The 12,374-nt window shown below is 65.1% G+C and overlaps 2 protein-coding genes across 8 annotated transcripts in view; one reads left to right on the top strand and one right to left on the bottom strand.

Moving 5' to 3' along the window:
* The first annotated feature begins 3,583 nt into the window (after positions 1–3,583).
* On the top strand, positions 3,584–10,843 carry PRR33 (proline rich 33). Of its 2 annotated transcripts, none has more exons than XM_053202748.1 (2): positions 3,584–3,720; positions 8,507–10,843. In XM_053202748.1, the coding sequence occupies exon 2, from the start codon at positions 8,516–8,518 to the stop codon at positions 9,833–9,835; it is 1,320 nt and encodes a 439-aa protein (XP_053058723.1). In that variant the 5' UTR covers positions 3,584–3,720; positions 8,507–8,515; the 3' UTR covers positions 9,836–10,843. The 2 variants fall into 2 exon arrangements, with proteins under 2 accessions (XP_053058723.1, XP_053058722.1); XM_053202747.1 differs by lacking the exon at positions 3,584–3,720 and adding an exon at positions 4,074–4,210.
* The window catches only part of LSP1 (lymphocyte specific protein 1), a 38,109-nt gene continuing 32,680 nt past the window's right edge, over positions 6,946–12,374 (bottom strand). For 5 of the 6 annotated variants that reach the window (XM_027045412.2, XM_027045415.2, XM_053202752.1 and 2 more), the window contains exons 8-11: positions 11,752–11,886; positions 11,338–11,415; positions 11,082–11,187; positions 6,946–7,391 (exon numbers count right to left, since the gene is read on the bottom strand). In XM_027045412.2, coding sequence (XP_026901213.1) covers positions 11,095–11,187; positions 11,338–11,415; positions 11,752–11,886 — 306 coding nt within the window. In that variant the 3' untranslated portion in view covers positions 6,946–7,391; positions 11,082–11,094. The remainder of the gene's footprint in view (positions 7,392–11,081; positions 11,188–11,337; positions 11,416–11,751; positions 11,887–12,374) is intronic. The other variant, XM_053202750.1, reaches the window with a different exon arrangement.

Below are 12,374 nucleotides of genomic sequence, written 5' to 3'. Positions count from 1 at the left end.
CCCAGGCCCCTCGGACGCTCTTGAATTTGTCAATGTCTGCAGGGAAGCTCACGTGTGCAGGTGCGGCCCGCGCCAGGCCAGTGCGCTCAGGGACCCTCTTTCCGTGAGCTGGCCGCCGCACACGCCTGAGGCGGCCCGGGGCCTGGGAACGCTCTGAGCAGCTGTATCACACTGTTGGCCCGGGGTTTTAAAACACAAAGTTCATGACAACATATCACAGCCTAGTGGAAGACAATAGCCGTGCCCCCCCAGGGAGCTGCGTATAAGAAAACACAAGCTCATCATCCGAGGAGGCCTGAGCATCACAGCGCTAAGGTGGGAACAGTTTTCCGAAGCCTCTGTCAAGAATGTTAATTTTCCCAGAGCAATTTAAGCTCCGTGCAGAATTAACCCACAGATCGCTGCTCCCCCCACCCCAGCCCGGGGAAGCGCGTGGCTCTTCCCTGGAAGAGGGCTCGGCCACCCCCTCCGGTTACAGCCTCCCGCCTCGTGTACGGCTGGGGTCTCCCCCTGTTCCCGGGCCCCGTCTCTCCCCATGGGCCCTGTCCCCAGCTCCCCAGCCCGCCGGGGGCCACTCTCTAGGATGGGAGGCTCCATGAGAGCCCGGGGTCTCGCCCGGCTGGCCCCCCCTCGACCCGGCCAGGGCCCTACACCTGTCGGCAGCCTCAAGTGGGGGCTGGTGTGGCCTGAGCCCAGGGGCCGGTTATTTTTAAGGAGCCAGTGGCAGCTGAGGTATCCAGAAATAGGCACCCAAATTAGCCAAGACACCTCTGCCCAGAAACCCAAGACGCTGGGAGGGGGGCTGAGAGGGCAGCCGCGGAGCTCAGGTCTCCTCCTGGCCAGCTCCCCACCAGCCCCCGCAGGTGTCCCAGGCCCGCCTGACCTCCTGCATCTTGCCTTCCTGCCTTCTGGGCTGGTGTCCAAGGGGGTGCCCAGGAGGACCCCCGTATCCCCAGGCAGGGTGCCCGCAAGCCCCGGGCAAAGTCTCACTCTCCCGGGGGAAGCTGATGCTTCTCCTGCATCCTGCCCCTCTGGCCAGGGGAGCCCTGAAGGACACATCACAGGGTTGCTCTGTCCCCTCACCTCACTGTCTGTCGGGGAGGGGCCAAGGTGGGGGGTGCCAGAGGGCAGGGACGGCATTTCGACAGCTGGGAAGGAAGCCCATCCCTCAGCGGGGGCGACAGTGAAAATAGCCCCTGAGGTCAGACCTCCTTGGAGACACATACCCCCTTCTCTCCTTCCCAGGTGACGAGATAGGGTGGGAAAGGTGGGAGGCCCTGTCCTCACTGGCTGTGGGCCCCCGGCCGCGTCACCACTCCCCGGCTGGGCCCCCACCGTATCCTGCAGTGGCTCCTGGCCCGGCCTCCCCCGGTTGGCTGAGGACACCAGCAGGTGCGGGCGCCCGGTCTGGGTGAAGTCAGGAGGGCAGCTGAGCCCACGGCATGGGGCAGGGGGAGGCGGGAGGGCAAGGAGCAGGGTGGGGCCCTGAGGAGCATGCCCTCCACCCTGCGAGGACAGAGGCCCAGGTCCCCACTGCGCCCCCTGCCTGGGCCCGTCTGCCCCTGTCCTTGACCTCTGGGAGGTGCCCCTGGGGCTGCGAGGGTCCCGGCCTCCCCTCCTCATGGAGCTGCCCCTGGGGATGAATTACACAAGCCCCCCGACGTGTTCGTCTCTACAAATGCCAGGATTGGAGGCAATGACTGATTGAGGCCAAGAACCCCTGGCTTGTGCGAGGGGCTGGCCTTGGTGCCCTCAGCTTATTGGAGTCCCCGGGGAAAGGCCCAGATGGGCCAGGGCTGGGGGGGGGGGGGCAGGAAACGGCGCCCGGGGGCCCTCGGGGCTGTGGGCAGCGCCCTTCCTGGGCACCTCTGTCCAGCCCTCTGCCCCGTTCCTTCCAGGGAGCCCCCACCTTCCTCCTTGGGCCACCCCGGCTGTCGCGTTCCCGTTCAGAGTGGCTTCCCCCACGTCCAGAGAGCATCGCCCTCTGTGCCAGCACCCTTGGGACCCTGGGCTGTCTTCGTGGGCTCTCCAGGCCGCCACGCTCGGAGCTGAGACATGTGCGAACACGACGGCCTGGCCCCTCTCAACACCCCGGGACCCAAGACGTGCCTCAAATGCCGGGCCGGCCCCGCCCAGCCCTGGGCCATACCGACCTGTGGCTGAGTCTGGAGAGAAGGGTTAGAGCTCCCTGTGGACAGGACCGGCTCAGGCACTGCCCGCTCAGCTCACGCCCTCATGTTATAGTGACATTTGATCTTTCCCAGCAGCCCATTGGCCAGGGGCTGGGTGGCCGGGCATGTGGGGCAGGCGGGAAGGGGCCGTGCCCACGCAGGCCCCTTACCAAGTATAGGAACAGCAGAGGAGGAGGCCTGAGGAGGCGCGGATGTGGGGGACGTGTCTGGAGACGGAGGCAAGGTCCACCCTCCTCCCCGGGAAGTGTCAGCTTCTATTTTTACTCCCCCGACAGCGGGCACATTCTTGATGGGCTGAGGAGGGGTGACGGGAGGGACGGGGTGGCCCCAGGGATGCAGCCAAGGCCCTCTCTGGGCCAGGCTGCTGTGGGGTCCCAGACGGGGGCCCCGACTCCCCCAGTCCAGCTGCCCCCCGCCCCCCACGGTGTCTGGGGCGTGGGCACTTTGCCCCAGGCCCACCCGCGTCCTCCATCAGAGCACGCGGCCCGGCGTCCCAGAGACCGCCGTGGAGAGCAGGGCTCTGGGCGTCCTCAGCCAGGCCTCTGTCCTGTCTGCGCCCCACTTAGTGACCAGGCCTGGCTCTCGCGTGGGTGCTGTTGGGGCACAGGACAGACGGGTGAGAGAAGAAACAGCCCAAACAGGATCTCGACTGCTGACGGTCCTGCTGGGTCTCCCCCAGCGACCGGGGCCGTACCCCTTCCTTCAGCCTGGGAGCCGCCATCTGGGGGTCCAGACCCTGAGGTCCTCTCTCCCCGAGGCCAGACTCAGGGTGCTGCTCAGGGCGGGCCCCGCCACGTGCCCGTGGAGCCTGGCCGTTCTGTCCACAGAACTCCAGATGGCACCATCCGCCCGGCAGACACCTTTCCCGGGCCTCTGATGGTCCCCTCACTAGCTGGCAAGGCCACGAGCTCCGACGGGCCTGACCCTCGGATTAGGGAAACCGAGACACGAAGAGGGGTCAGAGCAGGCCGGCACCTCCTTCCAGACCCGAGGGCTCCAGGCAAGGGAGGAGCACCGACGGTGGGGTCTGCTCGGTGCGCAGGACCGGGGTGAGCCCTGGGGAGACCCAGAGGAGGCTTCCGGTCAAGGACGTCGGGGGGGCTCGCACGCCCCAGCCCCAGCTCCACCCAGCTCTCTGCCTGCTCTGGGGCCTCAGAAGCTTCCCGAAGGCTTCCGCTGGCACCTCATTCAATCCCTGCAAGTCGGAGATAAGGCCACAGGGACCCACGACAGGAGAGGCATGCCCACTGTCACACAGCAGGGGGAGGCAGGGACCCTCTCCCTCCTGCCTCGCGGAGGCTGGAGTTACTGGGGACACCCTTGCCCCCTGCCCCCCGTTCCCATCTGAATTTGTTCCTCCCGTCTGATGCTGTCTCCCAAGCTGCCCAGATCCTCGGATGGGCCGGGGTTTCGGGGGGCCACATACAGCTGACCCTTGGCCAACTCTGCCCAGCGGGGCCACCTGAAGACTCACTTCTAGGGAGGGCCCCACGAGGCTCCCGGGGGCCGCCGTGGCCTCTTTCTTGTGGTAAGGTTTCCCTTCTCAGGCTGGCTCCTCCGGGTCCTCACCACCCCCTGCCCCCCCAGACGTGGGCACACTCGTGGGGACAGCACGTTCGGGACCATTTCGGCCTTGTCTGTAGGCTGTGCTGGGCTTGGTCGAGGAAACCCCGTGCACACCCAGCCCCGCTCAGACCACCTTGCTCCCGGGAGCCGCCCGCTGCCCCTTGCCGCTCTTAGGAGCGGCACCTGCCGACGGGCATGCCCAGGCCCTGCAGTGGCCCTCCTCGGCCAGCAGAGGAGGGTGGCCGCCCGCTCAGTGGCCTCGGCCCCTGGCAGGTGCTCTCCCGTGAACGGGCCGAGCCAGAGAACGGGCGCTGAGGTCAGAGGAGGAACAGCACAGGTTTTATTTTGGGTACCCGTGACCTCCCCCTCAGGGCACCAGGCCCGTGGTGCGGCCGGACGGCATTGAGCAGGCTCTGCTGGACAGGCCGCAGGCCTCCGAGAACCTTCGACAGGTAATCCACACCCCGGTCCACCTGGCCTGGCCGGGCAGGGGTGGGAGGAGAGGGGCAGGGCAGGGGCCTCCCCGGAGGGCTGGAGGGGGGTCTGGGGTCCCGGGTGGGGGCAAGGGAGAAGGGGGGCCCAGCCCTGGTCGGGGAGCAGGATGGGTCTCAACCCCAGAGAGGGTATGAGAACTGGCCACGCAGGCCCTGGGCGCAGGGGCGGTGGGGGGCGGCTTCCAAAGCCGGAGGTGCTGAGTGAGGCCACAGAGCAGGGAGGAAGCCGGGACAGGGAGAGGCGGCCCCAGAGCAGTTTGGCTCCAGCTACCCTTCAGGGGGGACCCTAGGGTGGCGGGGGAGAGCGGGGCCCCTCAGTCTGGTCCGGGCCCCGGTTTGCACGGGTGGGGTGGCGGGGCCCGAGGGACCTTGAGCAGGTCCTGGGCACCCACACCGGTGCCAGCCCCGCGGGCTTGGGCTCTGCCAGGCCCCAGATGGAAGCGGCTGACGCGGTGCTTCAGAGATGTCCTGCCACAGGCCCGTGCGTCTGCGGCCCCACCAGCCCGGTGCCTCTTCACCAGGTCACTGGTCTGCTCCGCCTCCCGCACGCGGGGCTGGAGTTCTGCGCCGGGGTGGGCTATCGGGCAGGCGGGACCGATGGCAGAGGGGCAGCGCCTGGGTATCCCAGTCCAGGTTCCCCTTGGGCAGGAGCCCTTCTGAACCTCTGGACCCTTCTGGCGCGCAGGCCCCGACCCGCAGTCTCTGAGAGGCAGGGTCTTACGTCACGGCGGTAGCGGGCTTGGAGATACTCAGAGGAGACAAGCCCTGGGTCCCCGTCCCCGAGGCTGGGCTGGGGTGCGAGGCTCCTGGGAGGGCCGGGGTGGGTCAGGGCAGTGTGGCCGTCTGGCTTCCTGGCACCGTCCACCCCACCCGCCGCCTCTCATCCCGCGGCGTCATCCGCTCTGACCCCGGCTCACTGTACCGCCATGGGCTTTGCGGCCGCCTCTGCCGCTCCCCTTGGCTGATGTGCCATCCCGCTGGGTGGGGAGGGAGGACGTGGCGTGCCAGCTGGGAGATGCGCCCCGGCTGGCAGAGCACGGCCCTGGACGCAGTCTCCAAGGTGGGCCGTGGTAAGAAAAGATGGCTGTGGCTTGGTGGAGCGTTAATGCTCCTGACTGGTCCGTATTTACTCCATCCGCCAGGAGGCAGGCCAATTTTAATCACAGAGACTTCTGAAAATGGAGGTTCCCAGCAGAGCCAGACCTAGAACGCCAAAGGTCCAGTGGTCCTGCTCTTCACTGGGTTCCCCAGACAACAAGGGCAGCAGAGCCCAATGTCAGATCTGGGTGCGGGCCCAGGGCTGGGGAGCACACCCTCCGCCCTGTCTCCGCCTTCACACACTGGTCCGTTCACCCACCCACCTGTTTGTTCCCATCCGTTCTCACATTCGCTACCTTCTTTCCTCCCTTCCACTGTCCATCCAGCCATCATCCATGTGCCCACCAACACACCCAGCCAGCCAGCCAGCCACCTACTACCCGTGCAGCACGCATTGATCTGACTGCCTCTCCATCGCTTCTTCCATCTCCTGTCCATACAATGGTTTTTCTGTCCAACTACCTTCTGTACATCCACCCATGTACCCGTCTATCCTCTATCAGTCCATCTATCCATTAGCCAAGATTCATCCACCCATCTTGCTATTTATACATCAGTCCACCCACCTATCCATCCCTCCACTCCTTCACCCATCATCCATCATCCATATCTGTCCATCCACCCTTCCATCTATCATCCCTCCACTGGCCCATTCGTCCATCCATCCATCCACCCGTCTGTCCATCCATTCGTCCATCCATCCACTCATCCATCCATCTATCCATCCATCCATCCATCCATCCATCCATCTATCCATCCATCCACTCATCCATCCATCCATCCCTCCACCCATCCATTCGTCCATCCATCCACTCATCCATCCATCCATTTGTCCGTGCATCCATCCATCCATCCATCCATCCACTCATCCATCCGTCCATCCACTCATCCATCCATCCATTTGTCCATCCATCCACTCATCCATCCATCCATCCCTCCACTCATCCATCCATCCATCCCTCCACCCATCCATTTGTCCATTCATCCATCCATCCATCCATCCATCCATCCACTCATCCATCCATCCATCCATGCACTCATCCATCCATCTATCCATCCATCCATCCATTTGTCCATCCATCCACTCATCCATCCATCCATCCCTCCACCCATCCATTCGTCCATCCATCCACTCATCCATCCATCCATCCATCCATCCATGCGTCCATCCATCCATCCATCCATCCATCCACATGGACCACATCTGTCCACCCACCAAATCTTCACTGAGCACCTCCCAGGTGCTGGAATGGGGGATGACCCCAAGGTGGGTCTTGTTTTCAGGGAGTTCACAGTCTAGGGGTACAGATCAGAAATGCACACTGTTTCGGGTGCAGTAAAATTTAATCTGGCCAGTCAAGGAGGGAAGCGTCATAGATGTTCTGGAAGAGGAAGACTGAACCCCCCCATCATATGCGCCCCAACTTAAGCCACCACACACGTCAGATCTCGGAGTCTAATACTGCAGAAGGCCATGGGACAGGACAGAGTGTCTGATTCTGGATCCTACCACTGTCCAGGGGCTGGGGAGGACTTCCCACCGGGCTGGCCCTCTTCTTTGTCGCTCCCCCCAGTTATGGACACAGAGCCAGCACTTGGAACACACAAGGAGCTTTATTGCACACGGAGGACAAGGCTGCAAGCCGGGAGCAGGGAGGGGGCAGGGCCTGAGAATGCGGTGCAGGCGCTGGTGTCTCTCGACCTGGAGGTCCCCCAGCACGTGTCCTCTCTCTGCCCAGGCTGGGCCTTCCTCGGGGACTCTTGGTCTCTGGGGGGGCGGCCCCTTTGGTCAATCACCAGTGAGAGTCCCTTTCCTGCCCCTGCTGTGCGAGGTAGAGTGGGGGTCAGAGAGCGGGAGGGGAGAGCAGTCGGGGGGTCGAGGAGTAGAGAGACGGCGATGGTGGTGGGTGTTGGCCGGGCGCGGGCAGGCCAGGCAGGCAACGGCAGCGGCTCCCATGGCAGGGCCGGGGTGGGCGTCTGGCTGGACTTGCCCCTGCGAGGGCGGAGGGTGCTTCCCGAGCTGTCTGCAGTCTCAGGAAAGCTGAAACACCGGCATGGGTGGGGGTGTCAGGCTTCGGTCCGGGGAGGGGGCTACCCCCTGCCCTCCGCGTCTCCAGCCCGTCTCTGGTGGCCACGCTGGCCCTGCCTACGGCGCCCCTCCCCCGGGAGCAGCTGCCCTGCTCCAGCCACCGGAACCCCACGTCCGCTTCCACCTTGGAAGCTGGCTTCCTGACACCGGGGCCCCCCCGGGGCCGCGGGCCTACTTGGGATTCAAGGTGAAGGGAGCTGTGCCCGTCGCCTGCTCTCCCGCTAGCCTGGCTGCCCCCGAGCTCCCGCGGTCCCTGGGGTCCTGGGCCCCCTGAAGCAGGCACAGCCGAGCGGGAACCCCGGGCAGACCCCTGAGGCCCCTCCCCAGGCAGACCCGCTCCCGCCTGACAGAGCCGGCCCCCACAGGCCGGCAGCTCCGGGCCTCCTTCCTCCCACAAACCGGCCGGCCTCCGGCTTGGCCCAGACGCCATTTGTCAACGTCCTTGCGAGCACGTGGCGCCCAGAAACCAGGGCAGGCGGCTTGGCCAGGACCACCCCAGCCAGGATGTCTGCGGGAATATCCCATTTAGCGTAGCTCAGCGAAAATTGCTCCCACCTCCCGGCCAATCGACCTCTGATGATGCAGCCTCAGCTTTCCTGAGCCTCTGGCCGCCACCCTCACCGCTGGCTCACAGTGGACGAGCCTGTGGTCAGACTGGCGACGGTGTGGCGCCCCTCACGCGTCTGCGGGCGGGCGCTCTTCCTGCCCTGGCGGGCGGCCGGCCCAGCACGTGCCTCCCCCTTGGAGCCCGTCCACGGGTCTCACGGTCTAGGCTGTGCCCCCGGGCGGCGCCCTCGGCCGTCACCCACCGAGTCACTCGGGCCTCCGTGGGCTCCTCTCCGAAGCGGCCGGAGGCAGAGCCGCCCCACAGAGCTGCGGACGCGGACAGACTTGCTAGGGACACACCTGGCAGGTGCCGGGCGCTCGGGAAGCAGAGATTCTGATGGTCAGGGTCGGGCCGTGACCCCTCTGGGCCTCAGGAGCTCCTATCTCACCTCGGGGTGGTGGGGGGGGGGCACCGGCAGAGAGGACGGCTGGCCTGTGACGGCTGTCCCTCTCCACCCCAGGGTGCAACGATGCTCATCGTGGCCGGCCTGTGCCCCCCGGGGCCCTCGGGACCCCCGCCGCCCCTGCTGCCCAAGCCAGGCAAGGACAACCTTCGTCTGCAGAAACTTCTGAGGAAGGCTGCCCGGAAGAAGATGACCGGGGGCGGGGCCCCCGTGCCACTGGGGGCTTTCCGCACTTCCCTGTCCCCCGTGAGTGAGGCCAGCCACGACCAGGAGCCAACGGCCCCGCGCCCCGTGGAGGGCCCGCGCTCCGTGCCCGCCCTGCCCCGCTCCCCCCACCCCTCCATCATCCAGCACGTGGCATCGCCTCTGCAGAAGTCCACAGCCCCCTTCAGCTTCACTCAGCACAGGAGCCTGGCTGCCCACTTCAAGGCCACGGGGCTCCGGCTCACGACACCGGCCCAGCACCCCACCCGGTCCCCCAGCGGCTTCACGCAGGTCTCGGCCCCCACAGCAGGGGCCACCCACGTCAGCCAGGTACACATCCGGCTCGTGCCGTCCCCACAGGCCAGGACCCCGGAGCCCTGCCAGACGGCCCCAGATGGGGGGCCTGGTGGGCAGGACAAGAACACGGTCCCGTACCCTCCTGGGACCCAGCCCCCGGCCCCCGCGGCCCACATCTGCCCTCTGCCCACCGAGGCCCAGACTGCCGGTCCTTGCCCTGAGGCCCCCCCTCCTCAGTGCCCTGGCCCTGAGGCCTTGGTGCCCAGAGAGGGTGGCACTCGGCTTGTGGTGCCCATAGTCCCCACCTACCGCTCACCAGGACCCTCGCCTCACAGGCCGGCCTCAGCTGAGCCCGTGGAGAAGCCCCCTGTGGCTGGCCTTGCCGCGGAGGCCGAGGCGGTCTCCAGTCCCCGGGGGGCCTCGTCCCCGGCCCCGCCCTCAGGCCCGCACCCATACCCTGTCCCCAAAGTTGCACCGAGGCCCCGGCTGAGCGGCTGGACGCGCCTCAAGAAGCAGCTGATGGAGGAGGCGGAAACATCCCCGTGCCCGGGGCCAGAGCAGAGCCCAGAGGGCGGGGGGCAAGAGGTGACAGCCCCCGCCCTCCCAGCGTCCCGGCCCCCAGCCTCCCGGGCCTCCAGGATGTGGGACGCGGTGCTGTATCGCATGTCAGTGGCCAAGTCCCAAGGCAGCCCGGCTGGGCCCAGGGATGGGGCTTGTACCCTGGCCGGCCTGGGCCGCCTGCCCTTCCTGTGCAGGCCGCGATTCAATGCCCGGAAGCTGCAGGAGGCAGCCGCCCGGCCGCCTCCTACAGTCCACTGCGTCGTGGACCTGAACCCCAAGCCCAAGAACTTCAACCGGACGGCAGCTGGCTGGAGGCTCCAGTGACCGGTCAGGGCGGCACCGGGGCCCAGGACCGTGGTGTGGACAGAAGAGGGACAGGGGGTCCAGCTGGGGAGCCACGGCCACTGCAGAGGGCGCCAGGGCCGGCCGGACACCGGGCAGCCGGGAGGTGCGGGACGGACAGGCTGCAGCAGGAAGGACTGTGGCGGGGTGCGGCAGGGGCAGGTGGGGTCGGGGAGGAGGCCGGTCTCCACGGCATGGACTGGGGCAGAGAAGCGGTCTGCACTGGGTTAGAATATATATGGGGGCTAACGGGGTAAAATCACGCGCAAGAAGGAAGGAACACGGCTCAGTGATGAGGCAGCAGGTAGATGAGTCGGCCCCGCACAGCAGGGCCCATGGCTCGGGACTCGGGGCAAGGAGGTGCAGGGGGGTGCCTGGGCTCCTGAGGGGCTGCGGGCCGGCAGGGCAGGGAGGATGCTGGGGTTGGGTTCTGTGGTCCCCCCGCCCCTCCGGGAAAGATGGGGGACAGATTTATGTTTGCTGTGCAGAGCGGGGCTGGCCAGGGCGACTCAGTTGTGCGTGGGCACCAGAGGCTGCATCAGCAGTTGGACTGTCGTTCCTGACACATGTGGGGGGTGGGGGGAGGCCAGACCCCAGGCTCAGCTCCTTTTGTTGCCCGCCTCTGATTCCCCCGCCCGGGGGGCAAGGTGTGAGGGGGGCTCGCTGGCGGGAGATGGGGGCGGGGCCCAGCTTCGATGGCTGGGTAAGGACAGGTGTCCTTGGTCCCGGGGCAGGGGAGGCAGCAGAGGGGACCCCAGGCCTCATGCGGCTTCGGGGCCCCCACGTCTGCAGTCCCCACTGACTCGAGACAGGGGCCAGGGCTCTGATGGGGTCAGCAGTGATGGCAGAGGGACACGGAGGTGCCTGGGTACAGGACTCAGGGGGGAAGAGACAGCCAGTAGGCGGCCAGCTGCATCACGCAGGGCATAATGGGTGCTGTAAACGGATCCTGGGACCCAGGCCACTAATAAAGTGTGTCTAACCACGGCAGTGGGCCATGTTTTTTCACCAGGTGATGGGCAGGGTGGTGGACCCCGGAGGGGCCCCCGGCTGGTGTAGGAGAGCGAGCCAAGTGTGGGTTCCGACCAGCTCCAAGGCCGGGCATTCAGTCCCCACAGGCCGCCCTTGCAGCTGTAACAAAGCAGGCCTTGTCCGTGGCCCCACATTCCCAGAAGGACACATTCCACACACACGACACCTCACGCTCGGGCTGCTGCCCCGGACTCACCAAGAAGGGCAGCCTAGGGCACCGAGCCCTCGTCCACAAGCACCTTCTCATACTTCCCATGTCCGGTGGCCACAAACTTGTACCTCTTTCCAGACGGAGTGCTCTGCTGGGAGAGGTGACCAAGAGCAAAGCTGAAAGCGGCAGAACGGAGATGGTGCTGCCTCTGGGAAGCCCTCCCAGATACACTGAGGATAGCCCCTCTTTGCTTTCAACTGCTAGACCTGCCCTCCCTACATCAGCCACATTTAGACCCTACCTTAATTGTCGATGATGTCTTGGAGCCTCCTTTTTGCTCCCAGAGGCTTTTCTTGCTCATGTCTCCAGCTACGATATCCTGTGTTCAGAGGAAGGACATGTCACAGGTGCAGACCCTCGACCAGGGAACTCAAAGCCGTGGTCCTTTCTCTCCTGTCCAGCCTTGCCCGGCTGGGTCCCAGGCCTGCCCACCCACTTCCTTGTACGAGAGCCCAGGGGAGGAAGTAAGAAAGGGAAAGTGGCACCACCTACATGCACTGGGCCACCAGTTCCCCCACATGGCCTTCCACTCTGGGGGCCAGCCCGGTGAGCACCCCCCAAACATCCCAATGCTCTGTCTACCCACACTGCAGCCTAGACAGCCTCATGCTTGCCTTACCAAGGGGACCCCACCTCACCCTGGGATGGGTGTTACCTTGCAAGAGGGGGTCTTGGCAGTGGACTGAGCCTGAACTTCTCTTGTCTCCCACCGGCTCTTGGTGCTCGCCACAGCCATGCTGGGCAGCTCAATGGAGGGCTGGCGGGTTAGCTTGGGGGTCCGGCCAGCAGTCTGCAGAGGAGGAAAAACCCAGGACCACTTTAGTGGACAGCCACATGGGACATGTCAGAGAGGTCAGGGTGAGGGTCTCCAATACATGACTTCTTCTACATCTTTGTATTTCCAGAGGAGTGCTTTCCCAGTAAGGGGCTAGGGCAGGGCACTCTGGAAAAAAAAAAAAAATGCACGTGCCTCCATTGGGTGTACTTGTGAAACACCTTCTTGATCTGAGGAGCACAGGTGATATGGTGGGGTAAGAGACAGATGTGGTGCTATCATGCTGCTCAGAACATAGGGCTGGAGGAGCATGGATTGAATGGGGGGGGTTGTTGGAGAGAGGGGCATTGGTAGGATAGAGAGGTGTAGGTCTGGACGAGTGGTGGTTGGATGGAGGGGTTTTCGCTGAATGGAGGAGTGTTGTTTGTGTGGAAAGACATTGGTTGGATGAAGGAGCATCGGTTAGATAGAAAGGTATTGGTTGGATGGAGGGGAGTTGGTTG

The sequence above is a fragment of the Acinonyx jubatus genome, chromosome D1 (genome assembly GCF_027475565.1).
Source record: "Acinonyx jubatus isolate Ajub_Pintada_27869175 chromosome D1, VMU_Ajub_asm_v1.0, whole genome shotgun sequence".
In the NCBI taxonomy this organism is placed as follows: Eukaryota; Metazoa; Chordata; class Mammalia; order Carnivora; family Felidae; genus Acinonyx; species Acinonyx jubatus.
The sequence above is the reverse complement of the archived record's forward strand: the minus strand, read 5'-3'. Positions and strand labels throughout refer to the sequence as shown.